Below are 26,880 nucleotides of genomic sequence, written 5' to 3' on the forward strand. Positions count from 1 at the left end.
GAGCCATGAGAATAATTTAAAGGATTAGACAGCATGCCTTGTAGCAGGGATTGGCAACCTTTTGGCCCACGGCCCTCCAGGGTAAGCTCCCTGGCAGGCCGGGCTGGTTTGTTTACCTGCCACGACTGCAGGTTCGGCCAATCTCAGCTCCCACCGGCCACAGTTCGCTGCTCTAGGTCAATGGGGGCTGCGGGAAGTGGCACAGGTTGAGGGATGTGCTAGTCACTGCTTCCCGCAGCCCCCATTGACCTGGAGTGGTGAACTGTGGCCAGTGGGAGCTGCGATCGGCCGAACCTGCGAATGTGGCAGGTAGGTAAACCGGCCTGGCCCGCCAAGGGGCTTACCCTGGTGGGCCGTGTGCCAAAGGATGCCAATCCCTGCCTTATAGCATTACTCAGAGAGCTCGATCTATGTAGTTTAGCAAAGAAAAGGTTAAAGGTTGACTTGATTACAGTCTGTAAGTATGGTATCTGCATGGGGAACAAATGTTTAATAATGGTCCCTTCAATCTAGCAGAGAAAGGTCTAACACAATCCAGTGTTGGAAACTGAAGCTAGACACATTCAGACTGGAAATAAGGTGTAGATTTTTTTAAAATAAGTAATTGACCACTGAAGTAACTTACCGTGGTTGTTTTAAAATCAAGATTGACTGTATTTCTAAAAGATCTGCACTAGGAATTATTTTGGGGAAGTTCTTTGGCCTGTATTATAGAGGAGGTCAGACTAGATCAGTGGTTCTCAAACCTTTGTACTGGTGACCCCTTTCACATAGCAAACCTCTGAGTACAACCTCCCCCCCTTTATAAATTAAAACCACTTTTTTTATATATATATTTAACACCATTATAAATGCTGGAGGCAAAGCGGGGTTTGAGGTGGAGGCTGACAGCTCGCAGCTCCCCATGTAATAACCTTGCAACCCCCTGAGGGGTCCCGACCCCCCAGTTTGAGAACCCCTGGACTAGATGATCTCATCTGCCTTGGAGTCTATGAATAAAGCATATGCACGAGGAGACTGAATGAAGGATGCGTGGACAACCCCAGTTCTGCCACATTCTAGCTGTGGAGTGCTTTGCAACCCTAACCTTCTCTTGTCATAGCTTATTACATACCAAAAAAATTCTCAGCAGTGGAGCAGAATAAGACTGTATGTATAACATAATGGTTTAAAGGTACTCTCGATTCTTTTCACGACAAGGACATATTTAAAGGGGACGCAGTGGGACTATTAAAGTTTCAAGTTGATTGTGTCCTTCTAAGTTCGTAAATATTCATTTGTCTTGAGTTGTTGTGAACCAGGCAATCTTGCATTAACTGAAGCAACCACTGAAATAACAGCATAACCATATTTTTAATTCTAGTCATGTAATGTCTATAGCAATGAGAGTTTAGTCAATAAGGATTGTATGTGGATTTTCACTTTTGTTTAGGACTCTCTAGAAGCTCAGGTAATTGAGGTCACTTTAGGCCAAATTGGGGAGCTTGGAAATTGAGTAATTTTGGTACATATTGTATTGGCCAAATCCTTTTGTGTTGTGTGTGAGTTATAAAGTCAGAGGAATGCTTCCATGCAGTAGGCAGGCTTGAGACCTTTTCATCACTCAAGACGCATCTGTAAAATCAGTTTATCATCACACAGCTCCCAACAGGTACCAGTGCCTTGAAGTGCTAAATCTTATTGGCATGCATTGTAGTGATAGAAATAGTGGTGTCAATAACCTGTATACAAAGCACTCTTGCTGCGTTAACAAAATTGGTAGGAACTCTGTGGTTACAGCAGTTGAGATAAGACATCGTTAATATTTCATTACTGGTGCTGCATAACTTTTTTGGAAATGGGATGAAATCGTGGCCCCATGGAAGTCAGTAGGTTTTTTGTCACTGACTTTACTGGGGCCAGGACTTCACCCAGGGTCTTCAAAGATTGGGGAATAGGAAGAAAAACTTAGCACAAGTCCTAGAAATGAAGGTTAGTAAAATTAAGATGGTTAACCATTGCCTCTTAGAGCTACCACTAAGTTGGCTGTTCTGTTTTTAAAAGGTATAGATATGACATTATTGTAGCAATGAAAACTTCAGTTCAAATTTTCTTTGGTGGATTTAAGTTCAAGCTGTTCTGGTTTGTCTTTGAAAAATGAATATTCTAAAGTGCTACATGGGCTTTGGTGCTTGGTGCTGGCATACCTGGATCTCATCATGAGGCTGGTGAGAGCCTGCCCATGTTGGCACTTTCCCAGTCATTCTCGGTTGCTGCTGTCCACAGGCTGAGCAGCAGAATGTACTAGAATCATTCGGACACTTTCTTTGCCATTTGTGGTGTGCAGGGAACACAATGGACTCTGATGAAAACTTCCAAAGACACACTGGCTCTCTTTCTCTTTCTCTTTCTGTGGTGGAGATGGCAAAGGAATCAGACTCTCACTTTCCATGGAAGATTTCTATTGGTTGCAAATTTTGATCGTTTAGGGATTTTTTTCAGCCATATCTTTGTTCATCTCGCAAACTGACTTTTGTAAACCCTTCACAATAGGAATGTCTCACCCCATTTTTAAAGGGGGTCAGTGAACTAAATAACCACGCTTCTCTCTGAAAACTCCTTACCTACAAGGGTTACAAATAGCTCTTAAAATGAATGTGATTGAAAGATTAACGGAATGTTTTTCAGGTTTACATTGTGCATGTAAGAGCACTTTGTATATAGTCAATTTTCCTGCTTCCCCTGTTAAGTCAGTTCCCTGTGTGTTCGTGGGCTTTGTGCAATAACAGGAGAAATTTTAAATTAAAAAGAAAAAAGCAGGGGGGATAGGAAATTGTGATTGAAAACCTACAAAAATTGTCTGAGGGACTCCGGTCAAATGGAACACCTGAAAGTACTTTTTTTAATTGTCAGTTTCAAATTGATGTCCCTTTAAAGGGACAGCTTCCCTTTCTATATTTACTCTACAATGGTCCTTCTCACCATCTGCCCACATACGTGTTGATGGACACTGTGTTGAAACTTCAGTAGAGTTTGTTGACAGAAATGCAAACTGTAGAAATAGTATATAAATTCAAAGCTGGAACTAAGATAAAAACAGCCTTGCAACTATTCCAGGGTCTTAACACTTCAGAGAGTTAAGAAATGATGTCCTATTCAATTGCTGGGCTAATGCTTCCCTTGGCAGAATGGAGAAGTAAGGGTAAAGTTTCACTTTGGAATCCTGTGTTTTCTGGCTCCTGTTGGTTTTAAATCAAACGCATGTAATATTGTGTTCACAAGGATTGTTCTTTGAGCTATCAAAGCTGAGATCTGGAATCAGAGTAGCAGCCATTTTAGTCTGTATTCGCAAAAAGAAAAGGAGTACTTGTGGCACCTTAGAGACTAACAAATTTATTTGAGCATAAGCTTTCGTGAGCTACAGCTCACTTCATCGGATGCATTCAGTGGAAAATACAGTGGGGAGATTTATATACACACACAGAGAACATGAAACAATGGGTTTTATCAGATGTCAAGAATTATAACATTCAAAAACCAGTCGGAGAACACTTCAATCTCTCCGGTCACTCGATTTACAGACTTGAGTGGCTATCCTTCAACATAAAAACTTCAAAAACAGACTCCAACGAGAGACTGCTGAATTGGAATTAATTTGCAAACTGGATACAATTAATTTAGGCTTGAATAGAGACTGGGAGTGGATGGGTCATTACACAAAGTAAAACTATTTCCCCATGTTGTTTCCCCCCCCACCCCACGCCCCACTGTTCCTCAGACGTTCCTGTTAATTGCTGGAAATGGCCCACCTTGATTATCACCATAAAAGGTTTTCCTCCTTCCCCCTCTCCCCTTCCTGCTGGTAATAGCTCATCTTAAGTGATCACTCTCCTTACAGTGTGTATGATAAAACCCATTGTTTCACGTTCTCTGTGTGTGTGTATATATAAATCTCCCCACTGTGTTTTCCACCGAATGCATCCGATGAAGTGAGTTGTAGCTCACGAAAGCTTATGCTCAAATAAATTTGTTAGCCTCTAAGGTGCCACAAGTACTCCTTTTCTTTTTGAGATCTGGAAGATTAACCAGGATCTGTTACATTCCTAACTTTATTATATAATGCTAAGACCACCAATTATTAGATCAATAATTAAGCTGCTTTAGTGGAATGCAAATTATGCTTCATTCTCTACCACTCAATCTTTCCTTTTTCCAGTAATGGTTTATTAAATCTCCATATGAAAGCTGGTGGGAAGTTAATCCTTCCAGTGTAGAGGGTGGTGTTTTTATTGGGTTTGTAGGATTTCTCTCCTTAGACATAGCATTTGGGCATCTCTTCTGTCTTCGGGTTGTCCTCATGAAAGAGAACTGATTATGCAGCCTCTTTCTCCATTTCAGTCTGTCAGGGTTGAATGTCTGTCTGTTTTTTTTTTCACTTCAGTATTAAACAGGAGTCACTGGTGAATTAACTTCCTAGAGCTCTCTTCTAAGAAAACGGCTTCTGAAACAGTAATGCTGGAAAATGCTTATTAAAGAAAATGAGAATCTTGAGGGGAGAACATCCTAAAATTTTGCTAATGACTTTTTGTGGCTTGTTCACTTATTAATCATGTGTAAGTATATATAGCTCTTCCTTCTCATCCCAGCACCCCCCAAAAGGCCACTGAAGTCCCTGCAAACCTGGTTTTTAAATATCTAAGTCCTGACTCTGTGCATGTTGCTGAACAAGACAAAAGACAGTTATTGCAATGAGATGCTGACAATTTAAGCGTATGTCTACACTACGAAATTAGGTCAATTTTATAGAATCTATTTTTAGAATTCGATTTTATACAGTCGATTGAGTATGTCCACACTAAGCGCATTAAGTCAGTGGAATGCATCCTCACTATTGTGGCTAGCATCGACTTACGGAGTGGTGCACTGTGGGTAGCTACCCCACAGTTCCCGCAGTCTCTGCCGCCCATGGGAATTCTGGGTTAAGCTCCCAGTGCCTGATGGGGCAAAAACATTGTCGTGGGTGATTTTGGGTATGTGTCATCAGTCGCCCCTTCCTCTGTGAAAGCAACAGCAGATGAGCGTTTCGTGCTTTTTTTCCTGGGTTACCCATGCAGATGCCATACCATGGCAAGCGTGAAGCCTGCTCAGCTCACTGTCACCGCTGCTGTTGTGGGCAAGTCTATTGTGGGGGCTGCTGTGATCCAAGTAGCCAATGCAATCATTGACGTTCTGTTATCAAAGTTAGTGACTCTGGGAAATGTGCGGGCCTTTTTAGATTTTAGGTGAATCATATTTCTGTCCTTTGTCACTGGTGAAGAAGTCTTGCAGCCGTACGTTCCAGTCCAGTCGGCGCTTTAACACCCCATGGCACTTCTGTGGTTGACACATGTAACAGCTCTGGGGCTCTTGCTCTTTTGTCTTGGCTGAGATACCTTGCCCTACTAGGACCTCCAAGCATTCGACACAGAAGCACCTGCAGCAGCTGGCATTGCTACACAGCAGCTGGGTGCCTTTACAGCAAACGGTGCAGTAGGACTGCTGGCAGTCCTTGTCCCAGGTGGTTATACAGGGAATGCAGCGGGGGCTGTGCTCTTGTTGGCTTTCCTGCAGCTCCAACAGACGCTTCATCATGGTCATTTGCTCCCCTATTAGCCTCAGCATCACGTTCTGCCTCCACTCTTCACACTCATTCAATTCTTTCCTGGCCTCTGCCACTGAATGCCTCCAGGCATTAAGCTGTGCCCTATCAGTGCAGGAGGACTGCATGAGCTCGGAAAACATGTCATTGCGAGTGCGTTTTTTTTCGTCTTCTAATCTGCGATAACCTCAGGGATGGAGATGATAGGGGGAGCGTAGAAACATTCTACGTGCTATGATTCTAGGGGGACTGCATGGTCACCGGTGCTGCTGAGTTGCCACACTGACCAAACAGGAAAAGAAATTCAAAAGTTTCCAGGGCTTTTCCTGGGTACTGGCTAGTGCATCGGAGTTCAAATTGCTGTCCAGAGCGGTCACAATGGAGCACTCTGGGATAGCTCCTCAGAGGCCAATACCGTCTATTTGCGTCCGCACTACCCCAAATTCGACCCAGCAAGGTCGATTTTAGTGCTACTCCCCTCGTCGGGGAGGAGTACAGAAGTCTATTTTAAGAGCCCTTTAGGTCGACGGAACGGGGCTGGTTGCGTGGACGCAGTCATTTTTAAAAAGAAAAGGAGTACTTGTGGCACCTTAGAGACTAACAAATTTATTAGAGCATAAGCTTTCGTGAGCTACAGCTCACTTCATCGGATGCATTTGGTGGGGAAAAAAAAAAAAACAAACCCATGCCATATTTTTAAATCGACCTAATGCGGCTAAATTCGACCTAATCCCCTAGTGTAGACCAGGCCTAAGGAATGGAATCAGGAGGCCTGTTTTTTGCTTCGTAAACTAGATTTACCTATTGTTGTGTTCTGTGTGAACGGGGATGGCAACCCCACATTGATGCCAATTTTAAGAACATTTGGAGAAGAAATGATGAGGGTTAGAGTAGAGGACTGGATATTAGGACTCCTGAATTCTGTTCTTGAATTTGCTACTGACTCCATGGCCTTGGGGAAAAGTCACTTAATGTCTCTGCCTCCACTTCCTCATTAATAAAATGGGCATAAAACTAGCTTCCACAAGGTGTTGGGGTTTAATGTTTGTAAAATACTTTGAGATTTTCAGATGGAAAGGTACAATGGATGGACAAAGTTGCTTTTAAAAAAGCAGAGTGACTGAAATGAACTTTGGAAAAACTAACTTCAAACTTCATGAAAACACTTCTATTAATATTGAGATTCGTGAATCTTTTTCCTTTTAAACAATCTTCTGCCTAGTTGGGGAGCCCAGCATTGCAGTGTTGTACTAGTGCATAAAAACCAAAATGTGAAACTGACTGTTAATTAGCAACCGGAAAGCTTAAACTGGCCAGTAGGAATTTGCAGAAGCAATAAAAATTAAGCTGGATTTGCACCTTGGGACAGACTTAAGTGTGTTTGTGCCAGGGTGATGTGGAAAACCATTTTAAACTGTAATAGGGAGTGTCTGAGCCTGTTGTGAAAGGAGAGTAACAGGCACCTGGATTGAGGGAGATCATTTATAGGAGCATTTGATTGAATGTATTTTAGGCAGAACTGGTAGGATTGTCTTTAAAGTAGCCTGACGCTTTGCATAACGAGCCCTGATTTCAGTTACTTGCTAACCATTTGGGTTGGACACTTACATGTTTGCTCTTTCCCTCAGGCTGACTTTTGGTTCAGTGGTTCAGAGGTTGCTGAGAATGAGAGAGAAAAATAGTTTTGCCAGTATTACACATTGTTCCATCCGATGAACAATGCATCTGACGAAGCGAGCTGTAGCTCACGAAAGCTTATGCTTAAATAAATTTGTTATTCTCTAAGGTGCCACAAGTACTCCTTTTTCTTTTTACATTGTTCCATTGTTTGTTTGAGCTCTAGCATCCCCATCGTTTGAAGTAAGATCATGAAACTTGAAAGTGATAGTGCTGGGGTCAGATAACTGCCTTTTGCTTTCCCCTTCCCAGGCATCCACTTACACGTGCTCAGTAGAGCTTGTTAAAATTTCTTTGGTCATGGTGCAAGCCTCCACTGAGCCTCTTTCATGGTGGACACAGAGCTAGAGCTCCAGTCAGGGATCATAGCAGCCACAGCTCCCTGTGTCTGAGAAGAAAAGTTCGCTGGGTTGGGAGCCAGGAAAAGATAACGAGTTCTAGTCTTGGGGGAATTCTGTACCCAAAAAATAAAAATTCTGCACACAATATTTTAAAATTCTGCAAATTTTATTTGTCAAAATAACACTACATAATCATGCCAGTTCCAGTTATTTTGGTAACTTCTTTCAAAATACCTGTCAGCAAGTATGTCTGTAACAATACAAAGACACAGAAATTTCCCCCCAGGAGTAGTGTGTTAAAGAAACTCTTAGGACAACCCAGTTCGTGTTTCTCTGCCCCCTCCTCCGCCTGAGCCCATCTTGGCGGGCCCCCTATCCAATATACCCGAACCCCCTACCTCCCCCAGCACCAAGCCACAGACCCCCCAGCCCAGATACCTGCAGCCTTCCCCTTCAGAGGCCAGCCACAGGGCTCCCCCAGCCCAGACACCCACCCCCCTTACTTCTCAGAGCCCAGGGATCCAGAGGGAGAATCAGTCTGAGGCTGGGTCCCAGGCTTGTGTGGAGTTTTCTGTGTGCCGCTGTCTCCTTCCCTCAGGGGGTGCTGGGAACTGCAGCTGCTGGAAACCCTCTAGCTCTCCTCTCCTGCCTCGCCCCAGCAGTGTCTTCTGGGTGTGAGCTGGGCTCTGCTGGGTCCAGCGGTCCCTAGCAGCGGCCAGCAGCACTGCAGCCCATGTTTGTGGGGGAAAGGAAATTCTGCACGCACAACATTTAATTTCTGCAAAATTCTGTATTGCACGGAATTCCCCCAGGAGCAGTCCCTGCTTTTCCACTGACTTAATTCTGTACACTTCACAGCCCTCATTGAGAGGGGGTCCATCTGCCTACCTTAGGAGGTAGGCAAGTATCACTTTTCCCCCTCCCTTTTCACATATGAGGGAAACTGAGAGATTGCACAAGGTCAGTTCCAGTAGAACCAAGCATAGAGCCCAATCTCTAGTATGACAGACCCAAGCCTCTTTCTTCTTGGGTGCCCTGCCCTGAATGAATGTGTGACGTTTGTGCCTGGCTGTGCAGACCACATCTCCCACTATTCCTACAGCATCTGGAATAGAGCCAGAGATTTTCAGCTTTCCTCTCTTGTCTAACAAATAGTTGTGTAAGCCACGGGCAACTTTGTGTCAAGTCACCTTAGCCTCTATGTGGACGAACCATAACGGTGGCTACTTGCTCTTTTTTTAGCTCAAGTGGTAGAGGTCTGTGCCTTGGACCCGAGGATTCTGGGTTATAACCCTCCATGCAGAGGGTCTTCATGTTCTACATGATCTAACTTCTGTTTTTTAAGAATCTTAGGAAACTATTGTAAAGATGTTAAAAGAACATTAAGGTTGCAAAATCAGGCACTCAGACGTTAAGAAATGTTAAGTTTAAGGTTGCAAGTTATAATCTTGAATTGCATGTGACATAACTTACTCGTCTAAGGATCCCTGTCTCATTCAGTGTGCAGGATGGACAGTGAATGAGGCAATGTGTTGCATGAAGAGAAATGATTCTCTCTTGTGCATAAGGCACTAGGCCAGAACTTGAGCTGGGTTCTGTTTCTGGCTCTGCCTCTAACTGCTTGTGACGGTGGGCACAACTATTGCAATGCACCAGTGCAGGAGGCCAGAATGAAAGTTGCATGATCACTCTTAATTCTGGCACTTCCTAAGTCTTGAATGCTTGACATTGCAACCCAAGTGTCTTTGGAAGTTTTCTGTATTTAATATATAATGTTGTTGCTCCATTTATATTCTAATTTAAGATTCCTGTCTGAAAAGACCATTGTTCTTTAGCTCAGACCATTTACCCTGACACAGTCTGGGCACACAAATGGGGAGAACTCGTTCCTGAATGAATAAAAATTTGACACAGCTGTATTTGTTAAATGGAAGTAATAGATGCCAAGCTAGGAGTATAAGAGAGAACGCTGCTCAATGGGCTGGAGATGCTGCCTTGTTTTTATCAGTTTGCTTTTGAGCAAACTTGCAGATCTGTACCAGGAAGGGCCCGTTCTTCAGCTCAGGGTTAGCTTGGCCATGTTGGAGGCGCCTGTGTGAATGGTGTATAGTGTCATATAGCTAACACATCCATACTTCTCATCTTATCAGCTGAGTCACAAGGTGCCATACCTCACTGACAGTTCCTCTGGAAATAGGATTTCTACTGAAGTTTCATCTTTAAGGTTCATTATGGTCTTCGGCAGCTCACTTTGAGCTTGTTTTGTTTGAACAGTTTAGGTGCCTTTCTTTGATCCTCTTTTTCCTATACTTGTTGCACATTTTTAAAGGGCCATCACCAACTTGAAAACCGCATTTGTCTGAATGTTGGACATATTATTTAAAGAGGGCTGTATAAGGAACAGGAACTTTTTTTTTTTAATCAGTTTCAGTAAATCAAGTTGAAACATTCTCTTGGAAATTAACCTCAAATTAGATAAAATGTTAATGTCCCCTTCTCTTCTCCTCTCACCCAGCCTCTTTGATGTTGTAAGCTCTAGCCTCTGGCGACTGGAAAGTTCTTCATGAAGGAGAGGAGTTTAATCAGTCTGATGTGAGCAGCAAAAGGGCTGTATGTTCAGTGACGCATATTGTTACACAGCCCCATTCATAAAGCCCGTGTTCGTCTGTGCTGCTTTGAGCACCCCCAGGAAAATCTCCCTGTCATGCAACATTAACGAGAGTAGAATTAAATCTTAGAGGATTTAGACAAGCAGCTTTTGCTGCAAAGCAAATCGGAAAATACTCCACCCGCTAAGGGATAGCTTTTGAGCATTCAGAATGATATTGATTGGCTCTGGAGACCTCCATTGCGGGATGTCCAAGGACCTTATTTCCTCTGCTACAAATCAACATGGCAGTATAATGTGCTGCTAAGGTGTGTCTGTCAAAGGGCATTGGATATGTCATAGATGTAGGAAGATGGGTTTCTGTCTCAAAGAGCTTACAGTTCTTATAAAACCCTCATTGTGGGATAAAGGAGATCCGATGCTGTTGACTGCCTCAAATGAGTCTGTAGGTCAAAATTTGCCAATAGTAAATGCTTGATTTTTGGAGGTTGTAATAATGGGAAGCCAAGGATTAGGGAAAGGATTCCATTTCTTCACCACTGACTCATTGGGTGACCTTTGGGAAAGTCACTCCCATATCTGCCTTTTTTTCCCCATCTGTAAACTGGTGACAGCACAGGTGTGTGTGGAAGTTTTCTTCATTAATCTCTGAAATCCTCCAATGACAGGTGGCATAGAAGTGGAAAGAGATACTATTTTTGGTTAAAATCACCACTTTGTCTTTAGTGGTGAAAAACTGTATTGCGAAAGTTAAATGTCTGAATGTACCACTGGATTACATAATGATACAGCTGAATGTGGAGCAGTGTACTCTGCGACTAGGTATTGTGTATGTTCTTCTTGATTAGATTTTTGATTCATTTTCCAGATGAGCTATCATACAGTTCATGCTAAGCTCTCTGAAAAGCCCTTCCTAGCCATGCAGCTGATTTAAAATAGTAAAATAGCTCATTGTTTTAAATTTCACTGCATTTGTTCCGCTTATTCAGAGCTGGAATGGCCCCTCTTCTGTAAAATGTTTCCTGGTTCGTTGTCAAGGAGACGTTTTAACACAGTATGTATTAGCTTAGCAGTTCCCGCTGTGGGAGGAATGCCCTGTTGTAGCGAGTCGAGTCGGAGAGAGAACATACCCTATGGTGAGAAGTAGTCTAGGCTTGGAGTCGGATGAGTTAATTGCTATCCTGAATCACCTCATGATTCTGGATAACTGCAGATTATTTCCTGTGACAGCATGAGTTTCTGCTGAAGAACTTCTTAGAAATAGCCTGGTTAGATGCCTTTTTTTACTGCAGAAGTATCCTGTTTGTTGCAGTCATTTATACTAAAGATATTCCTTGAGCAAGGCATCTTGTTCCATAGCTCTGGTTATGCTGTATAATGTAGTGTGCAATGATTAGCTCAAAGAATCTATGGCTACAGTTCAGCTGGTGGTCTCCTTCCTATAGGAGTTACTTCAGAAAATGATTGTAGAGTCACAGGGGAGCTCTTTCCTCTGGCCCTAGGTTCACCCAGTGTAAGTCTCTCATGCTATAGGGCAGGAAGTCTAGATATCCTAGAATCATAGAACTGGAAGGCACCTCAAGAGGTCATCTAGTCCAGTCCCCTGCGCTCAAGGCAGGACTCAGTATTATCTAGACCATCCCTGACAGGTGTTTGTCCAGCCTGCTCTCAAAAATCCCCAATGATGGAGATTCCACAATCTCCCTGGGTAATTTATTCCAGTGCTTCACCACCCTGACAGGAAGTTTTTTCTGAAAGTCCAACCTAAACTGCCCTTGCCACAATTTAAGCCCACTGCTTCTTATCCTATCCTCAGAGATTAAGAAGAAAAAATTTTCTCCCTCCTCCTTGTAACAACCTTTTATGTACTTGAAAACGTTATCATGTCCCCTCTGTTGTCTCTTCTCCAGACTAAACAAACCCAATTTTTTCAATCTTCCCTCACAGGTCAAGTTTTCTAGACCTTTAATCATTTTTGTTGCTCTTCTTTGGACTTTCTCCTATTTGTCCACATCTTTCCTGAATTGTGGCACCCAGAACTGGACACAATACTCCAGTTGAGGCCTAATCAGCACGGAGTAGAGCAGAAGAATTACTTCTCGTGTCTTGCTTACAACACTCCTGCTAATACATCCCAGAATGATGTTTGCTTTTTTTGTAGCAGCATTACACTGTTGACTCGTATTTAGCTTGTGATCCATTATGACCCCCAGATCCTTCACCCAAGCTGCCTTCCACTTTCAAACTCTCAGCCAGTTCTTCCCTATTTGTCAAAACAAATCTAGAACAGCCTTCCCCCCCCCCCCCCGTAGCTTTCTCCACCTTCTGAAATAAAAAATAGTCTCCAATACATTCCAAGAACCTGTTGGATAATCTGTCCCCTGCTGTGTTGTTTTCCTAATAGTTGTCTGGGTAGCTGAAGTCCCCCATCACCACCAAGTCCTGTGCTTCAGATGATTTTGTTAGTTTAAAAAAAGCCTCATCCATCTCTTCTTCTTGGTTTGGTGGTCTGTAGTAGACTCCTACCATGACATCACCCTTGGGTTTTTTTTACCCTTTTTATCATTACCCAGAGACTTTCAACAAGTCTGTCTCTTATTTCTATCTCAACCTCAATCCAAGTGTGTACATTTTTAATATATAAGGCAACACCTCCTCCCTTTTTTCCCTGCCTGCCATTCCGGAACAAGCTGTACCCTTCTGTACCAATATTTCCATCATGCGGATTATCCCACCAAGTCTCCGTGATGCCAGCTATTTCATAGTTGTTTACTAGCATTTCAAGTTCTTCCTGCTTATTCCCCATATTTCTCACATTAGCACATAGACATCTACGATACCGATTTGATTTCCCTCTCCCCACTCCCAGTTCTGTCTTCTGTCTTCTCTCCCTTATTTCTGCTATAACAGCCCATGCTCTCCGCAGAGTCTGATCCTTCTCCCAGGTCTCCATATTTTTGACTTGCCTGTGGGCTTTGGTCACGTGCCCCCTTCGAACCTAGTTTAAAGCCCTCCTCACTAAGTTAGCCAGTCTGTAGCCAAATATGGGGGAGTTCACAGCTATAGACTGTGCCGGCAAGAGGCACTAAAACGAGTGTCCTGGGATTATTGAAGCTACCCCAGTCCTACTTTATCTTGAGAGAGACCAAGTACAGTGTGGTATAGAAACTGTTCTGAGGGGCTCATAGCTCTCTGCTGTTGCTGCATAGTAATATTTATATTACGGTAGCACCCAAAGGTCCCAGTCCAGATCAGAGCCCCTTTTTTGCTAGGTGTTGTACAAACATAGATATAAGAAGACATTTTTCTTCCCTGAAGAGCCTACCATCAAAATAGGCAAGACAAAGGGTGTGGGAAAGAGATTCATCTATTCTGAGGCCAGATAGGAGCATTATGATGATCTAGTGTGACTTCCTGTGTAAACCGGTCGGAGAATTGCCCACAATAATTCCTAAAGCAGGTCTTTTAGAACAGGCATTCTCAACCTTTTTCTTTCTGAGGCCCCCCCAACATGCTATAAAGACTCCACAGTCCACCTGTGCCACAACTGTCTGCATATAAAAGGCAGGGCCAATGTTAGGGGGTAGCAAACAGGGCAATTTCCTGGGGCCCCCCACCACAGGAGGCCCTATGAAGCCAAGTTGCTCAGGCTTCAGCTTCAGCCCATGCAGTGGGACTTGGCCTTTCTGCCCTGGGCCACAGCAAGTCTAACGCTGGACTTGCTTGTCGGACCCCCTGAAACCTGCTTGGGGGCCCCCAGTGGTCCCCGGACCTCTGGTTGAGAACCACGGTCAAATCACTCGAATCAATAACCTGTCTTCATTGTTTACCGCTTTCACATTTTCTTCCAGGTCATAGATTAAAATTGATAAATAGAGTAGGGCCAAGAACCAATCCCTGTGGGATGCCACTGGAAAAACACACGCTCTATGACAGTTCCCCATTTATGCTTACATTTTGAGATCTATCAGTTAGCCAGATTTTAATCCATTTAATGTGTGCCATGTTAATTTTATATTGTTCTAGTTTTTAATCAAAATGTTGTGCGGTACCAAGTCAAACGCCTTAGAGAGGTGTGAATATATTACTTCAACACTATTACCTTTATCAGTCATATTTGTAATCTCATTTAAAAAAAATCAAGTTAGTTTGACAGGATCTATTACCCTTAAACCCATGTTAATTTGCATTAATTACATTACCCTCCTTTAATTCTTTATTAATAGAGTTCTGAATCAGCAGCTCCATTATCTTATCCTGGATTGGTATCAGGATGATAGGCTTATAATTATTCGGGTCATCCTGTTTACCCATTTTAAAAATTAGCACAACATTCACTTTCTTCCAGGCTTCTAGAACTCCTACAGTCCTCCAAGACTTATTGAAAATCAACATTAATGATCCATCGAGCTCCTCAGCCAGCTCTCTAAAAATTATTGGATGCAAGTTATCTGGACCTGCTGATTTTTAAAAATGTCTAACTTTAGTAGCTTCTGTTTTAACATCCTCCAAAGATACTAGTTGAATGGAGTATTATCACCATACAATGAGAATATATCTGTTGTTTTCCTCAAATATAGAACAGTGATATTTACTGAACACTTTGCATTTTCTATATTATTAATAATTCTACCACCTACATTGAGTAATGGACCCAATACCATTGGCAGGATTCTTTTTATTATTGTCCTTAACTCTGCTGGCTATAGATTTCTCCTTGTCCCTTTCCTTCCCTTATCAATTTTCTACAATACTTAACTTCTCATTTATATTCATGACTATTCATTTCCCCTTTCTTCCATTTGTTACATTATTTTTTATTTGTTACAGCTGCCCTCATTTTCTCTCTAAACCAGGTCAGTTTTTTTTAACCAGCACGGCATTCTTCCTTGATTACAGGTTTGTGGCTTTTGGGATATCTGGTATTCATTCTCATTTTTCTGATTAAATTCTTCCTTGAGCTGATTTGGCTCACAATTGTTTTCAGCTTTGTGAAATTCATTCTATTAAAGCACCAAGTAAGTGTGTGTGTGTGTGTGTGTGTGTGTGTGTAAATATATTACTGGTCTGGACTTCATTCAACTTGCACATTATAAATGTGATCGTCTTGATCATTTGTACACAAGCTAATATTAATTTTTAGTTCAATGATCAGGTCCTCTTTATCTGTTAGGACAACGTCCAATATCGAATTCTCCTGTGTTGGCTACAACACTTTGAGTTAAGAAATTGTCATGTGTAATGTTTAGAAATTCCAAGGATGTTTTAGTACTGGCAACATGAGACTTCCATCATATGTCATTCCAGTTGAAGTCCCCCATGATCATACAGTTTTTTTTCCTCTACGCTTTTTATAGATAGGCACATAAGGTAGCGGTCATCCTGTTTCTTAGTGTGATTTGGTTGTCAGTACCAACTAATACCCGACCTTGTATTGTATCTGTTTGAATGCTTATGGATCAATATTCTGTATTTTCTTCTGAATTATCAGTTACTCAGAAACAGGGCAATGGCATTTTTGACAGTGCCACTCTCCCTCCCGCTTTGTCCACTCAATCCTTCTTAAATAGGTTTTAACCATAGATTTTCACATTCCAGTTGTGCAGATCATCCGTCAGATTTCTGTAATATCACCTAGATCGAATTTATGTTCACAAATGAGCAATTTCAGTTCTTGTTTATCACCCAAACTCCTAGCGTTGGTGTATAGGCAATTCCAGAATGCCGTGTCTTCATGTCCTTCGATTCCTTGATTGGTTTCAGAGTAGCAGCCGTGTTAGTCTGTATTCGCAAAAAGAAAAGGAGTACTTGTGGCACCTTAGAGACTAACAAATTTATTAGAGCATAAGCTTTCGTGAGCTACAGCTCACTTCATCGGATGCATTTGGTGGAAAAAACAGAGGAGAGATTTATATACACACACACAGAGAACATGAAACAATGGGTTTATCATACACACTGTAAGGAGAGTGATCACTTAAGATAAGCCATCACCCACAGCAGGGGGGGGAAAGGAGGAAAACCTTCCATGGTGACAAGCAGGTAGGCTAATTCCAGCAGTTAACAAGAATATCAGAGGAACAGTGGGGGGTGGGGTGGGGTGGGGGGGAGAAATACCATGGGGAAATAGTTTTACTTTGTGTAATGACTCATCCATTCCCAGTCTCTATTCAAGCCTAAGTTAATTGTATCCAGTTTGCAAATTTATTCCAATTCAGCAGTCTCTCGTTGGAGTCTGTTTTTGAAGCTTTTTTGTTGAAGTATAGCCACTCTTAGGTCTGTGATCGAGTGACCAGAGAGATTGAAGTGTTCTCCAACTGGTTTTTGAATGTTATAATTCTTGACGTCTGATTTGTGTCCATTCATTCTTTTACGTAGAGACTGTCCAGTTTGGCCAATGTACATGGCAGAGGGGCATTGCTGGCACATGATGGCATATATCACATTGGTAGATGCGCAGGTGAACGAGCCTCTGATAGTGTGGCTGATGTGATTAGGCCCTATGATGGTATCCCCTGAATAGATATGTGGACAGAGTTGGCAACGGGCTTTGTTGCAAGGATAGGTTCCTGGGTTAGTGGTTCTGTTGTGTGGTGTGTGGTTGCTGGTGAGTATTTGCTTCAGATTGGGGGGCTGTCTGTAAGCAAGGACTGGTCTATCTCCCAAGATCTGAGAGAGCGATGGCTCGTCCTTCAGGATAGGTTGTAGATCCTTGATGATGCGTTGGAGAGGTTTTAGTTGGGGGCTGAAGGTGATGGCTAGTGGCGTTCTGTTGTTTTCTTTGTTGGGCCTGTCCTGTAGTAGATTCCTTGATTAATATTGTTCTTGATTTGATTTGTGCCAGTGGAGTGTTTATATTTCCCTCTTTTTACCCTCCTCTTTCGTTATTAGTTTAACCCCCTCCTGACTTTTCTGACCAGTCTGTTCCCAAGGTGATTGGTCCCGTTTTAGTGGGGTGGAGTCCATCCAAACTATCTAGCCCCCTCTCTCCATAGAAGGTGGACCAACATTCCACAAAACAAACCTCTACTCTACTTTACTGAGTCAGCGATTGACTTTCATAATCTTCTGACTTCTGTCTTCCTTAGCTCGTGGGACAGGAAAGATCTTGGAGAAGATTGCATGGATATTCTTCAGCACACTTGTGTGCAACATACAATCAGAGTGCAGAGGATGATGGTTGGCAAATGGCATGGTAGTTCCACCTGGTGGTGGTTGTGATTGGTTTTTTACATACTGTGAGGGAGTCGAAGAATTAATAGGAGTAGAGGAGGGAAGGAAGGGAGGATAAGGAGAGGAGTATGGAGGACCAAGCAGTTGAAGCTGTAGTGGTGGGACTGGGAGGTAACTGGACATTCTCCCTCTCTGCTGATGGGCTGTTTACTCCAGAGGCCAAATTGAAGTAAGTAGTCTGATACCACCACTCGTGTCCGGGGGCCTCTGAAAGTCTCCTGTGAAGCCTGCTCCAGCCAGTGGCTATGGAAAGCTGGATGCTACTCAGTTCCCCCTCTTCGGTACAGCTTGCTTGGATGTAAGCTCTCCAGGGCTTGAGCTGTGTGGTGCTTATTATGCACCATGCTCACTTTATGGTGCTGTAGAATGCCTCGTCTAAACACCGAGCTGAACCGGTGTGACTTGTTTTATAGCTAGCTAGTTAGTTAAACAGGTGCAACTCCTATGTATAGACAAGTCTAAAGTAACTCACTGAATTGTCCTGAAAGCTCTAGGGGAGAATGGATTCATTTTGATATAAAAAGTTTGCTTGCCTTTTACAGGCTCGTCTTATGTTGTCTTTCCCCCTGGATGAGTACAACCTCTCAAATTGCTTTACTTCACTAATTCTATAAGCTCACAAATGGCATAAACTGCTGAATTTTCTTTGTTCTGGGTACAGTTAGCCACAGCACCTCACAGGGATGTGCTGTATTTTTTTTAAATAGTGGGTTACTTTACATATATCATCCTAAGCAAGCTGTGTTGCTTTTTAAAGGGAAGGCTTATCTATTTAACAAGGTAAAGTAGGTCATTGTCGATCTCTGGGAAGGCCAGTTTGTAAATAGCTTCCCCTTCAGAGTGATGTTACTCTGTTTTCCCTCTAATTACTGCCCTCATGCTATGCCGCTGGGTAGGAACTGAGACTACATGTTGTGGGGACAAGATGGAGGCTCTCTGAGGTTGGCTTCATCCCAGTCCACTTTCCCATTTGATGCATTCTGAATGCCTGCACTGATTTCTCCTCTACAGCCTTGCCTGGCTGGCTTGTCCTCTTAGGATGCTTATGATTCTCAGCATGAGAAGTACTTTTTTGGCATCTTTTCCGATTTGCTTTTTCCTTAATTTCTTTTTAAGATCAGTCTCTAATGGAAAAGAACAGCATCATGCCATCTCTTAAAATGGATATTTCATTTCCAGTACTTCCCACCATATTTCTTATAACATGTCTAATATGTGTGTTTTCATTCCCTTTTTATAGCTCATACCTTTGCGCTCTCCACTTTCTCTTCCAGTGCTTTGTAACGTAATACGTTGACCAGAACAAGCTGCAGTTAGAACTGACCTAACAAGAAATCTTCACATCCTTGTTGCTCTCTTTGCTTCTCCATATTGTCTAGACAAGTTAAGAATGTGCACGGTTCTTTGGTGCGTATATAGGTGATTCAAGAATTCCTTCTCTTCGTGTCCTTTGGTTCCTTGATTAATAATGTTCTCAACATATCAATTTTGTGCCATCTGAGTGCTCATATCTTCCCTCTTTTTACCTTTCCATTTTACTAGTTTAACCCCCTCCTCATACAATCATATTTTTCTCCTGCAATTCAGTTTCATTCAGAGTGGATTGAACAAACATAATGTTTTGTGTACATGCATTGCATTATAGTAGCATAACATACAATCTTCTAGTTGATTGGAAAGGGTCAGCACTGAAGAAATGTCTGGCTTGTAAATGTCACTGCTATTCATAAAATAAAAATTTAGTCCAGTGCTTTCAGACACTATTTTCCAAAGTTCAGCTATGTTGCTACTGCTAAAATGGACAACCAGTGTTGATCAGCTAAAAGTCTTTTATGCACCCTCTATTGAATTTTTTTTTCTGGTATTATCAATATAACTTTCTAATAAAAGGATAAGTGGTATTTCATATTCAGAAGTGTACTTATTTACTGAAATCTGAAGTTGATTGTAACAACGAATGAGTCCTTGGTAAATTCACCAGGTCCTTGAGCTTTACTTCCTTGGCCTTACCTTGCAGAGCATCACAGTAGCAATAACATTGGTAGTGGAAGGGGTATCTTCATTATAAGACCCTATTATCAGATATCTGTAAATGGTCTGAAGGAGTTTTCCCTTGGATAGAAACTTCTTGTGACTCTTAGCTCAGAAGTGAACATTTTTGGTGGCTTGATCAAATTTCTATCTAGCTGCTTTTGAAGGAATAGCTTTGAAAATTTCTTCTTTACTCGTTTAGCCTTTCAAGTTTCTTCTTTGTGGTTAAATAACTGAAAAACTTAGTTTTAAAACTCAGTCTTTACATAGGTTTTGGCCAATGAGGGCCTTTTTGCCTTTACTGAAATTTGCCTTGGAAACGGCATATGGGTAGTTTTTGGGGTTTTGGGGGTTTTTTTAGGTTATGTCGACATTACACACCTTTTTTAGGAACACAGCTGTGCCATTGCAGCCATACCACTAAAAGGTGTGCAGTGTAGTCACTCTTTGTCAGCAGGGGAGAGTTCTCATGCTGACAAAATAAATCCACCCCCAATGACAGGTGGTAGCTTTGTCGGTGGGAGAGCTCTCCCGCTAACAAAGTGCTGTTCACACTGATGCTTTTTGTTGTTAAAACTTTTGTCGTTTGTTGGATTGGTGTTTTTCATACCCCTGAATGACAAAAGTTTTACCGATGAAAGTGTGGTGTAAACAACACCTCCGATACGTGCACACACCCAGCTGTAGACTCTTGGGAAGGCAGCATGGTCTGGGAGGCAGAAGCACTGGGTTCTATTCCTGCCTCTGCCAGTGACCTGCTGGGTGACCTTGGACATGTTCCTTCACTTGTCTCCATCTGTAAAATGGGAATAGTTCTGAAATCTCTTTGTAAAGTGCTTTTGAGACCTGTGAATAGACTAAGCTAACCTAGGACTAAGCTAAATAAGATTCTTGAACCTATTTAGATTGAATTGTCTTGGGACTTTACAACTCTGTACAGCCTTTTTTCATTGCCATGTTTACTGGAATAGTCATGGAGCACACCAGAGTTAAGTATTCAACTTAAACACCCTGCACAGTGAGGGAAAAATTGTGGCTGCATTGGGAAAACATCTGATTACCTTTACCCTTCTAAAGATCCCCCAAAACAAAACCACCTTCTCTGAAACATCTGAACTGTTTTGGCTGAAACTTTCCAAATAAATTTACCCTGAGATAGACACCTGGCATAAAGAATTTCAACCCAATTGCTTAGTTTGGCAAACGCTTTATAAGCATCTGGGGACAGTAATGGAAAGCGTTAGGCAACCTTAGCTGTGTTGCTACCGGCTCCTCTCATAATACTTAATAGAAATGTATTTAATTGTTTTTTCCTGATGTGAAGTCTCAACCCAAATGTTACCAGTTTGCCACTTGTTAAGTTTACCCTGTGTCTCCTTCCATGCATTCTCCCTGCTATACAACTAGGGCTGGAAGTTGGCCCACAAATAATAGTCAGTGAGGAGGTTCAGCCCATTAGAACTTAGTGCACCTGCATTTAGCACAGTGCAGTTATACTGCACTAGGGCATCCAATCCACTGGCTCTTTGAATTAATTTCTATGAAAGCTTTGCAGTCATCGTTTAAATCTTTTAAGTGTTGCCTCATTTTTCCACCTGAGAGTACAGTAGTGGCTGTTCAGCGGGCTTTGGAGCAGACAACTAAAGTTAAGATTTTTTTCTGTCATTGATTATCTAGGTGCCAATCTTTATGGCAGTGAGTCTCAAACTCACATTAGGGAGCAAGTGTGAAAAGTTTGCTTTATGGCCTATTTCTCTTCTATAAAAGATTGTTTTGGCACCCTGGAATCTCCTACTATAGAATTTGTGAATGAAACCAGTTTCAGTTAAGGTGTTTACTTTATATATAGATATAGATATATAGATTCTAGTCTTAAATTAAATCAAAACCAGTGAATTATTCTATAAATAAAATAAATCAGTTGTCTTTTTTTATATCTAGCTGCAGTTTTTTCATTAGAACCCCAGAATGTGGCAGGATCCTCTCTAAAGGGGCATTTGACATCTGATACGCTAGGTCAGCTGTAAATTACAACTGTGGCCAAGATTTCCAAAAGAACGTAAGGGAATGAGGCACCCAATATAGGTAGCTTTGAAAATTCAGCCTGTATCCTGTGCTGATGATGATTTGTGGGCCACTTACTGGTGGTGTATGTTACTGTCGTAGGTAGCTACAGATCAATCTGGATGTTGCTCGACTGCAAGGAGGATACGTCCTTTGTGACTTGCCTTGATGTTGATGAAGTAGGATGCAAATAATAAATGGTGGTGTTTAAAAAGTACTTCAGCTTGTGTTTGTTTGTTAATGAAACAACTAATTTTCTCTTCCAGTGTGTCTAGTCTCAGTTTAAATACGTATGATTTTTCAAGGATGTTACAGGATAAATGAACGCTAAAAGTGGAAGTCAGCTCCCAGAATCTCTCTGTATAGCTCTGTAAATGTGCATGGTGCTTTCAGAAATAAATTCAGTCCTTGCCCCAAGGAGTGCTTATATTGGGGAAAAAACAGAAATTGTGACAGCAGCCAGAGGAAGAGTCAGGAAAGGGAAGGGGTAAGGGTTAAATCAAACAGAGATGGGAGTTGCATTGTGCTGCAATCAGAATTCTCAGCTCTGAATGTTTGGGGGACGGGGTGCCGCCCTTTTTTTTTTTCTGGTTGGGATAGGACAGCAGTAAGTCAAATGTACAGAACATACATTGCCTTTAAAAACAAGGGCTGAGATGGAGACAGGCAGAGAGTTGGAGTTACAGTAGAGTAGCTTTTGTATGAAGTGACTGTCTTGAAAATTGTCCAGTGTGATTATGGACTTCTCAAATTACATTGAGAGAGACTTTCAATTGGCTTGTTCAGTGTGGAAACTTCCTAAAGGAGAGCTCCAACTCATCCATAAACCCAAGTGCTGTGTTTCGTGGCTGTATTACCCCTGGAGCTAGAGTTAAGTCAGTTTTTTTTTTTTCCACCAGGCCATCTGTCAACTTACTTAAGAGATAAGCACAGCCTGATGCTGCACACTGAGTAGCCAATGGAATACTTTCGATTTCTGCACAGACAGCCTGTTTATTTTGAAAGCCGATTTTTTCTGTCAATGCTGTTGTCCCCCGAAACAAAATGTGTTCCAAAGAGCCGTGATCCCTTGCCCCAGGTGGCTGTTTTCATCACCCCTACTCCAGACAATCAGTGTGGACTCTGCACTTGGAACACAGATAACATTAGACACTCCAGATGCTAGGCACTAAAGCAGCTTGTGGTAATTATCACAAAATTAAAGATAATCTCTTGCTCTGGAATTTGGACAATGTGCAGAAAGATTAACTCCTGTGGAATACAAAGCTGTAGCGGAAGGGGCCTTAGCCTTTACCTTCCTACAGTCAGCATAGAAAACGTAGCCTCTCTGGCTCAAATTCTGCTCTGTTACACTGTGCACCTCCATTGATTTCAACAAGGCTATGCTGGTGTAACTGGGAACAGAATCTGGCCCTTTGAATCATGCCTTTGAGTAGATGGCGTGTTTGTTGGCATTGAGAAGAGGGGCCTTGTCCTGAGGAACTTACAATCTGGATAGGCAGCACAGGCACACAGGAGACCATGTTGTGACCTAGAACGGTTGTGAAAGGACTTTCTGTCTGCTCATCGTCCTAGCGGAGGTTAGTCTTATGAGTTCTGAAGTGGGAGTAAGCGATACGATTTATGCAAAGAACAGTATTGGTTACTGAAGAAAGTGCAGTGGAATGGAATCCAGGGCCCTTCTGCTCATCCTTCCTACTGGTCATTTACCTGTTGCACTTGGGAGAGTTTTTTAAAAATAAATAAGATTTGTGGTTCTGTTTGCCTAGGGCAATCTACCTACGGCCGGTTCAGCTCTAGCTGTGCTAGCAACATCGGGAGCCTGGGCGTGGTCAGCCTGCCATCACCATTCAAAGCATCAGGTTACCTAGACCTGCTCCGCGGAAGCCGCTGTAGGCCTGTTGATGCTAGGGCTCCTCATATTGCTAACACATGGATCTGGGCCATGGATGCAGTGGTAAACTTTTTATTTTTAAATATTCCTAGTGAAAACCAAGCCAATGAGATCATCTTCCAGCATCTGTTCAGAAAGGGCCCAGCCCCTGGTGGCCAGCAGGAAGCACTTTTCTTTCTGTTTGGTTCCTGAAATATAACGAAGGGAGCCTTGTCATAGGACCCTGTAGATGCATTGTTGTGGGATCAGCATGGTATTAGGATGTTCCTGCTAATCTTAAGTTCTTGTTAATACTAATTTTGAACCAGATCTTGTAGTACTGCCACTTGGTTGAAAATCTCTCGGCTCTTCAAGAAGGGTGGGTATGGCACATCCCAGCTTACTGACAGCATCCCCTCTTTTTCAGCTTTCGGGTCAAGCTGCATTAGTTCCCATAATGTCTGACGGAATGGGAAAGTCTGATCAGCAGTGCTGGCTCCCTTGGCCTGCACTGTTCCATGCTGGCATGTCATGAGTCCTAAAGAATTGGACAGAATCATCCTCTTGCTCCTCCTGCCTTGCTGAAACAGCTACTCCCTTAGACTTTAGGAAATCTGCATTTAGGCCATAAGCAGGAGCTGCATCAGTTACATGTCTGCCTGGTGGTTCAAGGGCAGGTTAAGTGGGGAGGGGTGGCTGCAGGTATGGAGTCTTTGTTCTGTGCAGAATGAATTTGTGTTCTGCTTTGCAGCATGAAATCCTTCATTTAGAAGGATTAAGGATTGTTCAATAGTCTGCTGATCCTATCGTTCCTGTAAACCTGGAAGCATCTACAAGGCCTGTGTGTCTCTCAAACCAGGTAACTGGAAGCAGGTAACGCTAGTTAGGCAGCCTCACAGTGAAATCCATTGTTTTGTCTTTTTAAAAAGGGCTTTTCCCTCCCATTTAGCACATTGGCTCTTCCAGCAGAACTCTCCATTTAAGGAGATGATTACTTGCTTAACTTGCAAGCCTTTAGGGTAGCTCTGCAGGGGTGTGCTGTATTGCTGAAAGGGCTTCTCTATGAGCAGCTCTTGATGCTTTGAAGTCATCCAGGGTCAGCTTCATGAAAGCCAGAATTCTCCAGAATTGGGGGCGGTTGAGCTGTTGATATGTGCACATAACTGCTTGGATTTTTGTTTTCATTTTTTGGGATTTTTTTCTTTTTTCTTTGAATCAAAATTCAGTAGTGCTGCATTTAGCCCATTGTAAAGGCCCCTTGTTCTGTTAGCGTGCTCTGGTTCAGACAGCAAAGGGGGCTGTTCTCATTTAGAAACATGCGTGGCTCAGTCTGCAAAGTTTGACTACAGATAAGGTGGGAAAAGGATGGGCTTGTGTTTAAGGTGCTAGTGGGACATGCTCAGATTTTGCCTTCTTGTGTGACCTTAGGCAAGTCAGTTAATCTGTGCCTCAGTTCCTTGTCTGTAAAATGGGAATAATACTTACTTCGTTCTTCACCAGGGTGCCGTGAAAGCTAATACATTAGTGTGCATGGGATTCTTTCAGTAGATCTGGGGCTCAATTCAGACCAGTCTTTCCTCTTGTTGAGTGTCTAGAAGAGAGCATCATAAAAGCCTCTTTGGGCTTTAATTAAGTAGTTATTCAGTGTAGCACAGTCCCATTACTGGAGGAGCAGCAAGAAGTAGGGGAAAGTTTTGTTAATGTAACACCTTTAAAGTAAAAACCCCACCGACAGCTAGGGAAGAAGACATAGGCAACCTATGAGCTTCTAAAAGCCAAGTTGTCCAGGCTTGTTCTTTAACTTGGGACCCCTGCACTTGCAGAAGTGAAAGCTGGGCAAAAAATTACTGCCTTGTTTTTTCTGATTATTTGCTTGACTGATTAGCTGTTGGGATAAATGCACCTGCTAAGAGTCTGTGACCATCCTCCTACTGACCTACAGTTCTTCTCTCCTCAGGTCTGGCACTGAAGAAGACTGACCTCACTGAGGTGAGTTGCATACAGCTGTTTAAAACCTTCTGCAGAGGGTGGGAGAGAACACAAATAGAGCTTTTATGGCGCACAGTTGAAACGGAGGAATGTGCAAGGTGGGAGAGTCATGGTTTTTTAAGTAAATCTTGGTGTTGGTGAAGGTGCCAGGTTGGCAGCCTATGAGAATGAGGTCCTCTATCTTCCTATAGAATGGTTGGCAGCAGGGCAAAGTATTTGGGTGTGGGGTGTGTTTGACCTATAGTGATCACATCTGGGGAGGGTATTTTTCATGATCCGTTCAGCCCTTCTGTCTGCTGACTGCTAGTGATAGGGCAAATTATGGTGATGGGTTTTGTTATATTGATATGACCATTTGGACTGAGACCCACCAATTAATCTATGTAATATTCAGGGATTCTCATTCTGAAGGCTAGAATGTCTGAGTCAGTGTGGAGCAATGGAAACTGCTACAAGTATGGCTGAGAATTCTTTTTATTGAGTGATAAGGTTGACTTATCACTGGGATTTGTTACTGATCAGTTTAAGTTCTCAGCTATTTCGACTCTACAAATTACACCTGTGTGAAAGCATGGGCTTTTAGCTACAGTAAGCCACTTTTAGCCACATGTATCTGTACCAGGCCAAGAATCCTAGACCATTGTAATGACAGCAGAATCTCAACCCATCACCGCCCTTACTTTACAGATAATTTTCATGCAACAATTTCATTGGTTGTATGTGGGAAAGTGCACAGATGGATTTCTGGGCCCAACTGCCACAGTTCAGCAGGTTCAATCGCTGGGATTCACAGTCTGTTAGTGTCCAACTTTTAACTTCTTGGATATTTTTGGCTTTTTTTTACAACATGACTTTGATAGCACAGGCTTTCAGCTTGTGTGTGTGTGAGAGAGAGAGAGAGCGCACGTGCGCTGAAGTCGGCCATCTCACCATTGCTCTCCACTGAGCTGAGTTAGGACTTGAGATCCAAATTCGATTCCTACCTCTGCCACAACCTTTCTGTATGACCCTGGACAAGTCACTTAATCTGTTTCCTTACTGTCCATTGGGGATGAAACATCCCTACCTCTCAGGGGTTTTGAGAAGATGGTCTTAAGGATTTTTACTACAGTGACGAAAGCCATGTAAGCTTTTTGCTACCAATGCAGGCCCAAAATCAAATGTCTGGCCTTCTGGTCGAAGCTCTGTAACCCTTCACCAGTCCTGAGCAACTCAAGTGCCTGTAGTCTAACACAGCAAATGTATCTACTGAAATTGGCCCCCATCTAAGTATTTGAACCTCAGCAAAGCACATTTTGTATCTTTCTTAGAATAGAGATCCCAATAAATTGAGCTTCACTAAACAGCACGCAAGTCTAAATCGGAAATGGGGAAAGCTGCTGATAAAATTCCTAGAGCTGAGACTAAACTTGAAAGCCTGATTTTTCAGACACATCCTCCAGTTCAA

General features: G+C 42.5%; 1 protein-coding gene across 9 annotated transcripts in view; it reads left to right on the forward strand.

Moving 5' to 3' along the window:
• The window catches only part of PIP5K1C (phosphatidylinositol-4-phosphate 5-kinase type 1 gamma), a 77,132-nt gene that overhangs the window by 13,902 nt on the left and 36,350 nt on the right, over positions 1–26,880 (forward strand). For 8 of the 9 annotated variants that reach the window (XM_038383760.2, XM_038383762.2, XM_043502816.1 and 5 more), the window contains exon 2: positions 25,402–25,433. In XM_038383760.2, coding sequence (XP_038239688.1) covers positions 25,402–25,433 — 32 coding nt within the window. Of the gene's footprint in view, positions 1–4,420; positions 4,593–25,401; positions 25,434–26,880 lie in introns of all 9 variants that reach the window. The other variant, XM_038383764.2, reaches the window with a different exon arrangement.

Source organism: Dermochelys coriacea, chromosome 25 (assembly GCF_009764565.3).
Source record: "Dermochelys coriacea isolate rDerCor1 chromosome 25, rDerCor1.pri.v4, whole genome shotgun sequence".
NCBI classification, from domain to species: domain Eukaryota; kingdom Metazoa; phylum Chordata; order Testudines; family Dermochelyidae; genus Dermochelys; species Dermochelys coriacea.